The 15,959-nt window shown below is 36.6% G+C and overlaps 1 protein-coding gene and 1 long non-coding RNA gene across 2 annotated transcripts; one reads left to right on the forward strand and one right to left on the reverse strand.

Moving 5' to 3' along the window:
* Nucleotides 1–341: 341 nt before the first annotated feature.
* LOC147396961 (uncharacterized) lies at nucleotides 342–6,564 on the forward strand. The gene is made up of 3 exons (XR_015181121.1): nucleotides 342–551; nucleotides 5,635–6,028; nucleotides 6,157–6,564. It is a non-coding gene; the product is annotated as an uncharacterized LOC147396961 (long non-coding RNA).
* Nucleotides 6,565–8,498: 1,934 nt separating this feature from the next.
* LOC147396962 (uncharacterized) lies at nucleotides 8,499–11,949 on the reverse strand. The gene is made up of 2 exons (XM_086452302.1): nucleotides 8,929–11,949; nucleotides 8,499–8,840 (listed from the first exon to the last, which is right to left on the reverse strand). The coding sequence occupies exon 1, from the start codon at nucleotides 11,730–11,732 to the stop codon at nucleotides 8,943–8,945; it is 2,790 nt and encodes a 929-aa protein (XP_086308428.1). The 5' UTR covers nucleotides 11,733–11,949; the 3' UTR covers nucleotides 8,499–8,840; nucleotides 8,929–8,942.
* Between the last annotated feature and the right edge of the window lie 4,010 nt (nucleotides 11,950–15,959).

Below are 15,959 nucleotides of genomic sequence, written 5' to 3' on the forward strand. Positions count from 1 at the left end.
ATTGTAAATCCCACTCACGTAGGTTGAAGTTGTAACTCCTTTAAAAATGAGAATTGAGGGCCTTCTTGGAATTGCAACTCCATGGCATCGATGAACGAAATAATAAAATAGAATTTTAAGATAACAATTACCATTTCCAAACACACCAAAGTTATAATTGACTCTCACTCCCAACTTTCAAGGGTTCAACTTTCGAGAATTATTATCTTCGAAAGTCCAACTCTCATGGTAAGGTTTGTTCGGTAACAAACTTGATAAATAAAGGGAGTTTTTGTAATAAGATTGCAACAGAGACAAACTTGATAAATAAATAAAGTCGTTATTAATAGAGTAAGCTTTGTAATAAAATTGCAACTGTTATTCTCTCTCTTATGAACTCTCTGCAAGTGCAAATGTTTTGAGCGTTTGCAAACAACGTTCGAACGTAAATGACATCAAGTAATCTCTTTCTCTTTCAATCTGATCGAATGTTGTTCGTTTCAGGTTCAACAGTAAGGAGATCGATCTCTTTAGATTGAATTCGTCCGTAAAGCATTTAACGACTGTAAGAGGTTAGTGCTTGGCTGTTTTTAATTTTATTTATTTATTTATGAATTTTTAGGGCTAGGGTTTGGGAACAAGCAATAAGCAAGGATTGAGCCACCTACGATCATTTTCAGTCTTAGAATTCATCAATCTTCTTTACCAATTTGCACATATGTTTATGGTTTTAATATCTGTTGGATTGTTTGTAAATGTTAGGGGAAAAAAAATTTAACAATGAACACAAAATATATCATTAATGGTAAAAAAAAAAAAAGAAGAAGGTAAATAGATTGCATATCAGGTTTGGAAGGATATTGATGTATGTAAACATTATTGGACTCCAAGAAAAATCTGTAAATAAAATGGGATATTCGTTGGTGTAGACATTGAGGGGTAAAAAAAAAAAGAAGGTAAATAGATTGCATATCAGGTTTGGAAGGATATTGATGTATGTAAACATTATTGGACTCCAAGAAAAATCTGTAAATAAAATGGGATATTCGTTGGTGTAGACATTGAGGGACATATTCAATTCTCCATAGCTAATTGGTGTCTTTCTTAAGAGACGACACGCCTGCATTGACAATGTTTGCATTTGGAGTGTCAAGTATGATTTGTATTTCCTTGAGATAAAATTATATATGAAGTGCCTATTATCATATAAATGAAGTCAATATATCTTCTAATGAATTAAGTAATGATATGTGTAGAGGTATTTTTTGTGAATACCTCAAGATCCCCACTCTCCTGATTGGTATGCCTTGGATCTCCTTCCAATTGTCCTTGTTCCCCGTTCCTTGTTTCACAGAGCCTCTGAGGCCTAAGTTAGTTACACAGGAAATTTATAAGAGTTTTCTTTTTGAAAAGAAAATTGCGTACCTTCTTGATGGTGTGTGTGCCTTATTTATAGATATTTTGGATAGTCTCCCTCTCTTAGTAGATTTCCAATTCACCCTTATCTGCAAAAGAATCATTTCCTTAATTTTCTCCCATTTTTCTGATCTATCCTTTATCTAAAATAAGTTTGATTGCTTTGGCATGGGATCCCTAATATCGTGGGATTCTTGGCGGTTGCTAGATTTAGTATCTTTTCGACCATTCTTCGCTACCTTTTATCCGCCCCACCATTCTTGGATAAGGCTCGGATCACGTCATCCTCCGCATCTTGTACCACGTGTCCTTATTCCGAGGCTGACGAATTTTCCCTCCACATTGCTCCCTCTCGGAAGTTTAGGCACTAGCTAAAGTTCCAAGACTCATTTATCCGATCCTAAGCCTCGGAATATCATGCACGTGGTATTGTTTGATTTGTTACTTGTTAAAGGATTGCATTCTTTGCATACCCTCAATATCTCATTAATGCCCTTTCCACATGTCGATCCGTTACCAGACGTTCTTAAATTGGCATTGACAGTACGCGTGTTTTTGATACGATGTCTAGCCTCGTGTGTTGAGATGTCAGCTACTCATTATTAGTGTACACATGTCATATTTTGATTGGCTCGGTGAGGTGTTGTTGTCACTCGGTCACCTCAATTCTCGCGTTCCATAATGTGTGCCTCTTCGTTTGATGATCTTGTTTCGTCTCCCGTTTTGTCTGTCCGATCTCGAGGCCATCTAAACCGTTGAATCCTCTACGAATCTCGAGATTCCTTATTCTATTTAAAGGATGTTTTTATCCCCCTTTTTTCCTTCTTCAATATCGTCTTCTTCTCTACTCTGCCCCAAAGCTCTCTTTCTCCTACTCAGTGTTTTCCTGCTTGGTTCTCGTCATCTTCGGCTTCTCTCGTTCTTTTAAGGTACGTCCCTTCCTTTCAGTTTTTCATCTTTAATTCTCTCCTCTCCTCTCTCCTTTCCTTTTCACCCTTTAGGATAGGGAAGAAAGCTTATAAGCCCCCTGCTAGACTCGACATTGAATCTGTCAGGGATCAATTCAAGATCCTTGACTCAATGATCACTTCTTACATCGAGGCTCTTAGGCCTTTGCAGTAGAGGGAGGAAAGCACCACTATGATCTACTAGGGTCAGCTTTGTGCTGGCTTTCAGATCCCCCTTAGCTCCCTGAACTGTGAAGTCTTTAATTTTTATCACAAGGCCCCAGGTTAGATGAATGGAAACTTTTTCTAGCTCATTCTCATGATCGAGTTGTTATATTTGAAGTTGAACGAACACCACAGGCTCGGGCTTGATGATATCCGAGCCCAATAGATAGAGGACCACTTTTATTTGACGAAGAGTAAAGGGAGGGACATGCTTTTTGGCCTCCTTGACTCTGACAAGGAGTGATCCTTATTCTCGATCGAGCTCACTGGGTTTTGGGAACACGCTATTGACCAGCCCGAACCTCCCTTAAGGTACAATGGATTCACCGGGGGTAAGCTCTCTAAGTTCTCCACCATTCGTCGTCTTTGTTTTCAGACATTTCTTTACACATGTTTTCTTGTTTTATAGGTTTCCCTAAGGACACTGACCCTGCTGCCGTTCTTGAGGCTATCTTTTGAGATAAGGACTTGAAGCGTCGCCTCACTGACCTCTCATCAATCGCGTCTATTATCCTCAACATCATCCCTCCCTTTTCGTCTCCTTCCTCTCATCCTTCTGCCACTTCTAGCCTCGGGATCGGCTCTACACTTGAGATTACCCCAGAGCCTATTACTCCCCAATCCTCGTTTTGTGACTGGGAGGAAGAAGAGGATGAGATGGGCAGCCCTCTCCGAGTCTGCAAATCAGCCCTCCTCGTTCTTTTGCCAATCCCCCCATCACACATATTGATCATAACCCTGACATCTAGATCTTGCCTCTTACCCAATCCCAAGGGTCGGATGGTTTGCCTCATCCTACCAAGAGGCAGAAAAGGAACGCTCTTCTTCAAGAGAAATAGGTGAATGTGGTTCCAACCACTTTCACCAGCTAGACGTCACACCAGACTTCTGGGAAGGGGTGTGGGTCTTCTTCTCAGGCCCCGAGTACCCAATAGGCCTCCTCTATGGAGAAGGCTTTTTCTACTGAGCCTTTGATCGGTGGTCGGCGGATCCCCGAATCTCGTACAACCCTTAAAGAGGGCGAAGTGACACGGGCAGTCTTTGACTTAGCTTGTCTTCAGGGCGATAAGAGGGTTGTCTCAGCCAGCATTGACGCTAAGTTTGCTAGTGATATTGTTGTTGCTTTCTTCTTGTTATCTTGTTAGTTATTGTATGGGAATGGGACATGGGTTTTAGAACTATAACAAGTTTGCAAATATTTATTAAATTGTAACTTTTTTAGCTTACTATTTATATTTAGATTAGATACTTGAATTTGACTCACTATTTGAATATTTGGTTTATGATTTATTTTTATTTAAGAGATGAGTCAAGCTGATATGCATTGATATTAAGTGTTTGGCTTGAAACTGTCTATCATTAAGGTAAATCATAAGAAAAGAAGAGCAATCAAGCTTATTTTGTTTGTTTCTATGATCACATTATCATCAATCCTTATCACAAAAGTTTGTATGACCTTTTATTATCAATGATGATTTCTTTTTTGGGAATCTTCTTACTATTTTAAAGAATTTTTGAGCATTTTTTTAAACAGAAGCATATGCCTGAAACTGCCACGAGTCTTTTGCATTGCATAATAGAGACAAACTGCCTCAAATACTCCTTAACATTTTTGAACAGTGCTACAGAGTTATGGAGAAACTTCGTACTCTAATAGAAGCAGTAGAGCTGTCAAATGCTGAAAGATGTCCAATACCCATTGTTCTAAGTCACCCGAATGATCCATGTGGTATATTTTGAGTCCATCCATTTAATTCCCCAAAATTATTTAAGTTTCTATGCCATCCTTTCAAAGCCATCTATCTGGATGTCTGAAACTTCTGAAAATGAATCTCTTTTGTTTATCCTTTATAGTTGGTGGTACTCTTGCTTGCAGTAGGGTTCAAAACATGTGGGTACCATTATGTCAAACTTTGCCCAATTATTGGCCAATCTAGAACTCGGACATGGGTGATAGGGTACCCCATACCAAACTATTGATTGGGTCCAAAAGTTTTGAATACAACTCAAATGGTTGAGTTCAGATGTTTTGGATTACCGATCAAAGCGTCAACTGGTTAGAAACTATTATATCAATATGTTAAATGGATTCGTTTTTTGGTTGTACCTTCTCTTAATCGTAAAATATTATCTAGCATTTACAATAGGTTATGAGTTTTACCTTTACCAGTTGGAAGTTTTCTGTACAGCGTACCCATCAATTACATAAAAAAATATTGCATAGTGGGTATTTACTGGCCCGATGTAAATAATACCTGGGTCTGATTCAGGGGGAACCCCTACCTTGTTAAATTTCAAATCATACATCTACGTGAACAAAAAAGCGACCTTTTAAGATATTCAGACTTAATTGGGTTCAAAAGAACAGACTTGTGTTTGCTTTTGTCCGATAATCAGGTACCCACTAACACCCCATAGTTTTGCATCCTATATTGCTGTACAAGTTTTCAAAAACCTTAAAACTCCCAGTTACAGATATATGGTTTTGGTACAGATTTTGTTTAGATTAAATGGGAAGCATTTTCGTGCCCTTAAACTTGTATTCCTATCCAACCCATTCAAAAGTTGGTCTGTGTCCTTCTTACCACTACAAAATAGCATCGTGATGCTGAAACGACCTTACGACTCTTAAGACCTTACGGTTCCCAATTACCTGAATATCTGATTAACTGATTAATTAGGTTTGGGTTTGAGTTGTTTTACCTGGTTAATAATTAAGTAGGGTTCAGTACTCAAGTATACAAATTATCTTTTTCCTGTTGAACCTGATACAACTTTCTTCTAATTATCTAGAAAGAAGACCTGATCCGATCGTGTAAGTTATGATTTCAATTTTAAACCCATTATGATTGGGTTGGGTCTGCATACTCTCATGCCTTAGCGGAACAGGATCTATTTGCATCTTTAGTGGATATTCCAACTTCACTAGCTTGGAAGTGTCCTTGAGGTTGTTTCCTGAAGATGTTCATTTTACAGTTTTAATTTAAAATTTTGACGGCTTCTGAGTATCTGCTGAATTATTTATAATCTTTTGAACTAAGAACTTTATTCGAATGTTTATTTTCAGACCATGATGGTGGTGACTTGAGGTGGGACGATAGGTCTTTATGCAGCGATTTTAATGAGGGATTGGATATAGCATCAGACTTGGACAGAGAATGGCGTAAGAGGCATAGCCAATTCCATGCAGTATATACAGTATCCTTATAAATCAAAGCTGATATGCTCTTTAACCTTAGATTGTTTTCTATGTGCACAAGTCAGCCATGAGTTTTTTTTTTTTTTTTTTTAATTTATTTTTTAAAACCAAGCGATTTGTGATCCTTGATGAATATTTGGATTGGCTATTGTGACGGTCTCACGACAGGTAAAGAAGCTTCTGCACAAGAGGGCTTCAATGATGGCTTTAAGCAATCCATGCTTGTTGGTTACAATTGGGGCCTTGTTAGAGGTGTTACCAGGTAAATAATATAATATCCTATTATTGATGTCTAGACTAGCAAGTAGTTTTAAATTAATTTTCTAGAATCACAATCTGATTTTTTCCTCTTATCTTTAATGTGTTTTTTTGGTGTCTACCCCCGTGAAGTGTGCTCGCTTGCCTTCCAGATAGCTTGAAAGAAAAGTTGGTAAAAACAATAGAGATGAGTGATTAGTTTCAGAACCTGTATGAGTCGGTGCATTGTATTTCAACAAAAGATGCTCTTAGTGTCTTTAATGATGAAATTATGGCTTGTGAATCAGAGGAACAATCTAAATATTTGGAAGGAATTTCTAATGTATCAATTGTGCCGTATGAAATTCCAAGCTGCATTCAACTGGGAAGGTACTCGAGGGAGTTTGAATCTCTTCTTGAATCTTCTGAAATTAGTGTGCATTTAGGAGTTGAGTAATGGACTGTGGGATAAATTTCACTTAAAAATATAATTTCATTTTGAAATATGTTTGCCTATGTTAGAAATTTACTATTCATAAATAGTATCTATTTATGTCACAATCTTGGGTAATATTATGATTTAAGTCTGTTATAGAATTTGTATTGTCTACAAAGTGTTTTCCCATTCTGTGATTGGGTACAATAGAGTAATAATCATATAAGTAGTGATTCTTTATTCTTTCATTTGCATAAGAGCATTTTTTAATTGTTTCAATCAACCCTGAACACCACTAATAAATAAATGGCTTGCAATGGCCGGAGCGCTGACAGATATCCATTGTTTCTATCTGATTTTTGTTTTGTACCTTTTTTTGTTTTCATTAATTTTTTTGGTTTTGTAATATATTAATTGTTGATTTTCATCTTTAGTTATTGCAACGCATAATGTTTAACTTTTAGGAAGAAGTTTTGATGATGTAACTTCTTTGGAAGTATATGAGACTGTTGGGTACTGCAGTTAGATTCATTTGCTGATAAGGGCATATACAGAGGTTATTCATTAAACTCAAAACCATTATTTTGCATTCTTTTTCATGCTCATTTCATATCTGGAACTTTTTATTGTGCTGACTGATAATTTCTATGATGTGGTTTACCAGTTAGTTTTTTTTTCCCTTCAGTTTGCATGTGCTAAAGGGGAAGAAGGAACAAGGAACAACTTTATTTTAACTCCCAACTTTATTCCATCTTCTGACTTTCAGTGAGATAGGGTTGTTTTTGATCAGTTTGAGAATATATTGTTATTTCTTAGATCCTTACATTGAGGTTGAGATTCAGAGTGGCATTAACTGTTTTTCCATGACACAAAGAAATGAGTGTTAATTTAACGAGGTGAATCTAGATGTCAAAACTTACTTGATGCATGTATAATTAGAAATATAAGAAATGCAAGTCAGATGCCACCTTCATGAAAGTGTACTTTGCAAGGGGTAATACTTGAGATCTGGGATCAGAACTTCAGCTTCACTTGCTTACCTATCCCATTTTTTCTCCCTTTAACAAAGAGACAGAACCTCCATATCCATAAACCAATTCTGGTTGAGTTGAAGTCTAAAGGGCGTGGGACTTCGGCTTCAAATGTCATCTCAATGATTGGGAATTGAGGAACATCGAGCATTTACTAGAGGCAGTTGATATGGAGACTGTTTCTTTACAGTGCGGTCTATGTATCTGGTTTGCCTACCACTACTACCTCTGTTTTTCCAGCATCAGTCATTCGGGATGCCAAGGTCCCCTCCAAAGTCTCTGTTTTCGTGTGGCAGGCTGCATTGGGGAGGTTAACCACGATGGATCAACCGATAAAGAGAGGCTTCATTTCTCCTCACTGTCGCACCTTTTGCTTGAAGAACGAAGAGACAGCTGATCATCTCCTTTTACATTGTCCCATTGCTCAGCCAGTTTGGTCCCATTTCTTTGGTCTCTTTGGGATGGTTGGTTGTTTGCCAAGTTCTAATAGGGACTTATTCGACTTGTGGCTGTTTTGGGGCTTACCTCTAAGGATGTCAAAGCGAATTCTGTGGAATCTTGTTCCTTTAGCCATCTGTTGGGGCTTATGGAAGGACAGGAATCATCAGATTTTTCAAGGGAAAGAATTCCAAACTTATGATCTGATTCTCTCGGTATTGGGGCTGATGTTCATTTGGGCAAAGACGTTTAAGGGGTGTTTCTTTGGGGATTTTGTAGTAAGATGGGAGCTCATTTGTAACTTGGAGATTTTTTTTATATTTTAATTCAGGGATTACCTCGAGCCCTTTTCCTTTTTCTAATAAAATTTTAACTTATTAAAAAACAAATGTCCAAAGGGTAAAATCTCTTTCCATTGTTACTACTAATAACTTATTACTCCTAACAGCCATGTTAGATACCAATTTCATATTCATGTGCAGGCCAACGGAGAACTGAAAGCATTCATGAGAAAAAGCCAACCAGGCCATGATATCAGCAATTGCTATTGCCCAGAACTGTACTTTGCTCTAATGCCTGTAGAGAGAGAATTATAAAAGAAACAGACAGTATTATAAATTACTAGTATTCAGATGGATTAAGATACTAAACAACACACTCAGACCTTTTTAGTACAATAAACATCAAACAAATAGTCCTAATTCATTCAACCATCAAATAACATAAGTTCAACATAATCTTGGACTGAACACATTTTACCGTACTTGTATCTAGCTGCCATGTCTCCACCAGTCCTGATTGATGATGAACAACAAGTTAGTTGTTCTCCAGAGCCAGTAGTTTACTCCTAACACACAACCTTCAGGCTAACGCGACAGTCCAGTTATTTAATGATGGCGTTAATATACTTAGCTGCTTCATATGGTCATTCTCTGCATGTGGACAGTGAGAAAAGATTAGATTACACTCATACGCATAAAACCATGCAAAAACTTACTAACAAAGGTGTCGATGTCTTGCCTGGATTATCTCCATTAACTACAAGCTTGAATGGGTCTTGCATGAGCAAAAGCATTGGTGGTATGTTGCAGATGGCTTTCATATTTGGGTATTGGCATGACCGTTTCAAAAGCTTCAACAAGCAATGCCACCTTCCTTTTACGAGCAGGAGCTAGTTTCGTCACAGCCTGTTGGAGTGCATAATCAAGCATCCACTCGTCTGCATTTTTCCTATCATCCATCATTTGATGCCTGAGATCAACCTTTTCTGCTTCTGGATTGGGCTCTATAGGCAGAAACCGTGGCTCCCGTGGGTTGAACTTCTTCAATTCTTCCAAGTCCTCAGTAGGCCTCTTGCATCTGATTGGTTTTCTCATATTGTTGCAAATCTTGGGCGATAGTTGGTTGTCGTGACTTCCTGAATCGATGATTGTGTTTTCTTCTTCAGCACTTGTAGTGGCGTTGCCTGTGAAGCATGTTTCTGTTGCATCTATTGCTGCCTCATCTTCTACTAGTATTTTCTCACATCTTTCATTGCTCTCTTCTGAAGATTTTGAATTTTTTCTTTCAGAATTATTATGTGCTTCAGAATATGTGGAACATGAGATGCTTGAGTTTTTCCCCTCACGATGATCCTCATTACCTGTACCAGAGATTTGAATTCCGAGCAATTCGTTGGCATCTTCAATTTGTTCTCTCTCTTCTGCTCCATCTCCAACAATTACACTGGGGAGTACCTGGTCTAGTTCGAGCTCGCTTGTAGCAACACCCTGATTTGTTTCAGAATCTACAAATTCAGACGTTTGGGCTTTGTACTGCAATCCCTCATCTTTCAGTTCATGTATTTGGCATCCAACCTCTATGTCAATATCCCCGGGAACTGCACTCAATTCATCTTCAAGGGGTTTGTTTTCATCAGCACTGCATATCTGCTTGTCATCTCCGAGTAGACCATGCCCTTGGAGGAAGTCATTTTCTAGCTCAGAAACTCCGTAGTTCTCGCCATTTTCTGCTGTTGGTTCCTCCAATGGGTATTCAGCTGGAGCTGAGAAGATGCCGCTGAAGATAAAATCTTCTTTCTCACGATTGCCATATTTTTCTTCATTAATTGCTTTTGGTTCCTCAAATGCCTCGGTGGAAGAAAGGTGGTCCTGGAGAATATCTGACCCTTCAGTGCTCATTTCGCTTGATAAATCAATCTCGGAAGCCTTATCCTCACCATCCGATTCAAAATCAACATCTCCAAATTCTGCATCAAAACTTTCTCTGTTTTCTTCAGAAACTACTTGTGATTCTTCTCCATTTTCTGAAACTTCCTCACAGACAATATCATCTGACTTGAAGACAAGCTTGTCGTGTAATCCAGGATCTGCAGACTCATATAACTGAACAGATATCAAATCAGCTTCATAATTAGCGATGGTGGAATGATCAGCTCTGTTATCAAGATCTGGGTCTTCAACTTGTCCCTCTTCCCAGTCCATATCAGTGGCTTCAAAGATTGATTCATCAACTTGAGACTCTTCAGGTATCTCGCTTTCTGATTCACTTTCAATGCAATGACCTTCCACATATGTTTCTTCTTGTATAAAGCATGGTGGGTGGTCTCTATCTTCAACTTCTTCCTTGTGAATTTGTTCATCGAAGGTCATTGAAATATCCATTTCTGTCATATTTCGTTCAAAATCATCTTCGAAACTTATTTCGGAGTGTGATGATTCATCAGGCAAGATCTCTGCGACTCCTCCACTATCATTCTCTAGCTCAGACTCAACACCATCATTAACCGAAGATGAGATATCTTCAAGAATTTGAGGATTTACACCGTAATCAACCTTGTCTTCATCATTCCCATTGTTATCTTCTCTGGGTTGAGCATAGATTTCTACAAAGAAATCCAAGCCCACGTCTTCAATCAAAGGAGATATGGACGAGCCAACCAAATCAGCTTCTAGATTTGCATGATCTCCATTAAAGACCATCTGTCCCGTATCGATTTCTATATTTCTTTCCTCAGGAGGCCTTGCTCTAACTGGGGACAGCCCTTTCATTCTCATGCTCTTCTGTGTCCTCAACAAACGCCTCCTCGCCGACAAGAAGCATTTTAATGGAGGCAACGGGGCATGATGATGGCCATTAAGAGAACAATAGGTGTATGGGCAGACCTTCATAACTGAAGTTCCTTCGGATTCAGTCCCCCCTGGATGAAGCATCACATATGTAGGGAACTTTGAATCCTTGAGAGTTGATGAACATGTAGCCCTTGCTGAATTTTGATTGGGATACAAAGCGATCCCAGAACTCTTCTTGATTGAAGGCCTCCCCGATTTCATGCTAGATGTCTTTGTTAAAGTCCTCACTGGTTTCAAGCTAGATGTCTTTGTTAAAGTCCTCAATTGTTTGTGACCAGAACTAGAAGTAAGTTTCGATTTCGGACTCTTAATATCACTAGCTTTAGAACTTGTAGGAGTTACCTGAGACTGCTCCTTCCTCGCATTAGAACAACTTGTCGATTTCATATAATTCGGCGATGTATCCGATAACTTGATCATGGATGACTTCTGTGGTGTAGTGGCGGCAACAATTACATCGGTAGGAGGCTTATCGATTCGTGATTTTGCTCGTCTTTCTGGATATGATCCTAAGTTCTCCAAATCTGAACGTTTGAATGATCTTGACTTCTTCATTTTCTTCTTCAACTCAGGTCCTCCTCCCTTGTTTCTAATATCTTGATGTTGAGAAGATGATGATTTTAGTGTCTTAGAAACATGATTCTTGGAATCAGCTTGGATACCAAGCTTGTCTGGGGCTTTTCTTTGAACCATCTTTGAAGAATACTTGGATTGAAGGAAACAAAACAAGGTTTTGGTGGAATTATGAAGTTGGGATTTCTTCCTTTGAGATAAGGAGTTTAGGCTCTACAAGAAAACTGGTCATCTCCTTGTTGTCTGAGATGAAAGTTTTACAAGGAAAGAAAACTAGGAAAACCCAACAATTAGAGATTCCAAGTTTGGGGTTTTGGTTTCTCTTGGTAGCCTCTTTTTACTAATTATTTTATTTTATTTTTATTTATTTATTTTTATGTAAATTAGTTATTAGGCATGTCAAAGTTGAATAAAGCTGAGATAAGAAGATGATGTTGACCCTGCACTAAGAGATGGAGGGGTCATTGTTGGGGCAGTTTTTGAATTGTACTTAACATAGTTTTACAATGAGAATGCTACATATGGCTTTATTTTGATCTTATTATTCCTACTAAAGATAAAAGGTGGGGTGTGTTTGTAAAAAAGACAATATGCCCATGGTGTTTCTAAAATTACAGAAATACCCATCAAGTATACTACCAAATATCATCAACATAGCTGGTCCCAGTTAAGGGAAACAATTGCCCATAGCTATTATCAATCTATTAGGAATAACAGTTAATTTTTTTTTTCTTCCCAAGGACATCTGTTTATTGATTTGTGAGTATGAATTATTTGTAGTTAAGGTAACGACTTCGGGCATGGCCCTCTCTCTTAAAGAGCATGTGAGTGGTGTGTACAAGTTGCAGGGATGTATTCGCCACTGTAGACTGATTAGTGATACTTACGATTAATTTTCTTGTAATAATGTTCATGAGATGCACTATATCATCATGGCTGTTCATCTCCTTGCATATTATTGTGCGGCCGCAATCCTTTCGTCTTGCCATTGCAGTACTAAGGCACAAGGGGCATGATGGCTTGGCTTTTATGGGTGATCTACTGTCAAATCTTTGGGCTTAAGATTGAAACTAATGAGCAAAAGTACAATAGGTTATCGAGAAATTTTGACAACAAATTGGGTTGACCGATACTGATACTAGGAAATGAATGTTGGGGGAGCATTTGTTCCATATCGAAATGTTTCGGTGGAACATTTTGTTCTTGGCTAAGATCAAAACAAAATATTGACAATGAAACATTCAATATTTCCAAAATATTTGGGTTAAATTGAGATGATCTTGATTTTTTTCCTGTCTCTTGATTAAAATATAGAAAACATTACAAAAAAGATTTTGAAACTTGATTATTTTAGCACGTGAATTATTTACCTAATTGTCACCATTAATTTAGGTTGCTTTTGTAATACAAAAAGAGCTGTGCTCAAGTAACATTGAAATGCACATCGATTCTAACATTCTGATGTGGTGGTTCGCACATAATCATATATGATTTTTACTTGTATTTCGATGAAAAACATTTAGGATTGTGTATGTACCACCACGTCAAAATGTACAATCGATGTACATTTTAATGTTACTTCAACACTATCCATACAATAAAGAATAATGATTTTCTAATTAGAAAATCTTCACTCAGATGTCGTGGTATGGATACAGTGACATCTGAGTATGGATACAGAATCACAGATCTTTTTTCCTTGGGATACATGATTTCACATCTTTTATGAAATTATGCATCCCGAGGAAAAATGATCTTTGATTCTGTATCCACGCCACATCAGCCATGTATTGACCAAGTGAAAATTTTCTAGTTAGAAAATCAGACTCTACAGTAAAAATCATATTTTGAGGGGTTTTAGAGGATTCATATTATTATTCAAGGAGTATATGGTAATTTAGCACTAATGGAATAGAGAGAGGCAGACAGACATCGTTGACCGGGGTAGTTTCGGGCAGCGGGCACCGACCGGGATGAGTGGGAAAAGATATGGAGCGCGTGAGGCTTTGGAAAAGACAAGTCCATGGTCGGCTTTGTGGGACCCAATTCAAACATGAGTGCCGAAAGCCCGCAACCCCAGGTCACTTACGCTACTTTACTCCCAAAGATAATTTTAAAGAGTCCAACTACCCTTACTAGTAAGTTAATAAGGATTTCAGCTTCAATATGGGTCTTCGGACTCAACTTGTGGTATCCAAAAACATGATCCAAATACTTCGTGATTGTAGATGATAAAATTTTATAAATTAAAAAAGAAAAATTTTAATTATTATTTTTCATCATTGCATTTCAATTTTAAGCTTGGAGTTATGTGACAGCTGGTAGCATTTCCATTCTAAAAATCTTGGAACAAGTTAAAAGAAAAAAATTCATTTTTTTATTTTATTTTTTGGATTTGAATTTTTTGAAGTAACTTAGAGTTGTAAAGTTGGATAATCGTGTAATAATTTCTTAAGAATTTTTATATTTTTGGGAGTTATACATGTTTTGGTAAGAGATCACTAAAGGTGTAAAACTTATGAGAAAATTGTAATTATTCTTTTTTAATTCTATGGACATAAATACATTGGCGAACAGTAAATCCTTGTGTTTTGTGCACTTGTGTTATCTTTGCTATTTTATTTTTTCACAAATTCATCCTTAAAAATATGTGTAGTTGTGTAATTCGAGGAGACAAATCTATGGTTCTACACGTTGGGAGAGTTTGCCAGAGGGGGGAGTCCATTTATCATTATTCTTTCTCTTCATCTGCTCAAGGGGTGTAATATCTAATAGAGAGTTCTCTCTTCATAATATAATTGTGCACAGATCATGTACTTGTAACAGAAAGTTTTCTCTTCCTAATGTAATTGTGCATAATTACCAAAAATTACTAAAATAGTATCAAATTTATGATTATGAGAGTCAATAACCTTACTTTCATCTAAGTTGTACACGTGGCACATTTTAGAATTTAGAATGAAATAAAAAAATATCTGTAAAATGCTGAATTAGAGCTCCTTAGGAAAATGTACAAAATTTGAAAAGTTTATTATGAATTTATTCCAAAAATAATTTTATTGAGAAAAGAAATTTTAATAAAGATAGAATTGTTCTTACATCAAATGAAGAAATAGAGTTTTTTTTTTTGGGTATCCTCAAGCACAAGGCCTGGTTGGTGTGGGTCTCATTCCGGGAAAACTTCCAAATATTCAAATTTTATGATTTTTAAGAATAATGTCCCTCCAAATTTGAAACAACTAAGCTTCATGCAAATAATTATTCGTGCACGACATATCGCGTGCTAGATGCATTGAAGGTTTTCCAAAATAATTTGCAGAAATAATTAAGAGTAGACGTATCAACAATAAAAATTGATGTGTTGGAGGATTACAAATAATTTGCATAAATAATTCAATAAGTTTCAAAGAACATTGTCATCTTACTTTCAAAATATTTAATATTTTTAATTAAAATCTTAAACAGAGTCTGCAATGGTAACCCAATCTATACTTGGTTCTATGATTTTTAGAATTGTTTGTTAGATTTTACACATTCAAAATCGTAAACATAACTTTAACAAATTATAATGCCGAATAAGATCTAATCCATCACATACCTCAAGTATACTATTCATACAATTTAAATCGAGTTAATGATATTTACATTGTGTCATCATAAGGCCGTTGATCCATGTGTTCGTCGAAACCTTCAAATCGCAATTGAATTGATCTTTGCATTCTAGACTCACCTTCTCCCTTCTCTCTATATAAAATGGCTAGGGTTCTAGTGATTAATGAATATCACTGATTTTAGAACTCTATACTTTATATGCGTTTTCCACACTTCAGTTAGTTATTAATATAGGGTCGCCGATCTTCTTTTATAAATGAAGGTTTAGGGTTTAGAGTTCTTCTTTTGGTAAAATTTCTATTTATTAAGGTTTCTTATTAATCTTAAAGAATACAATGTAATTTCAACAAAATTGGAATTATTTCAATATCGATATATTTTATCATGGAATTCTTGTGCAATTAAATCTCAAAGTAGTGAAGTTAATAGGCCACACATTATTGAGTTCTAACACTGTTTGGATCACCATTAATGAATTTTAAAGAAAATATATAATGTGAAGTCCATCACTTGGAAAAGATGAGTTTTATGTAAATGTAAATCAAGAATATTAATTCAAATTGTCGGTGAAAATGGACGACTCGTCTTTAATTTTCATAATTATTTATTTTCTTTGTACTATGCTTACAAAATCACATCAGCAAAAGCAATGGAAGTGCAATTGATTGATTGATTTTGAATGTACTTTTTGGAAAATAAATTGTATTAAAAGATTTAGTCTTGACAATCAATAAT

This window comes from Akebia trifoliata, chromosome 8 (assembly GCF_017979445.1).
Source record: "Akebia trifoliata isolate Shusen 1 chromosome 8, ASM1797944v1, whole genome shotgun sequence".
In the NCBI taxonomy this organism is placed as follows: Eukaryota; Viridiplantae; Streptophyta; class Magnoliopsida; order Ranunculales; family Lardizabalaceae; genus Akebia; species Akebia trifoliata.

Bases quoted from the DNA above. Each gene is read 5' to 3' on its own strand.
- LOC147396962 (XM_086452302.1), bottom strand. From the start codon at position 11,732: ATGGTTCAAAGAAAAGCCCCAGACAAGCTTGGTATCCAAGCTGATTCC.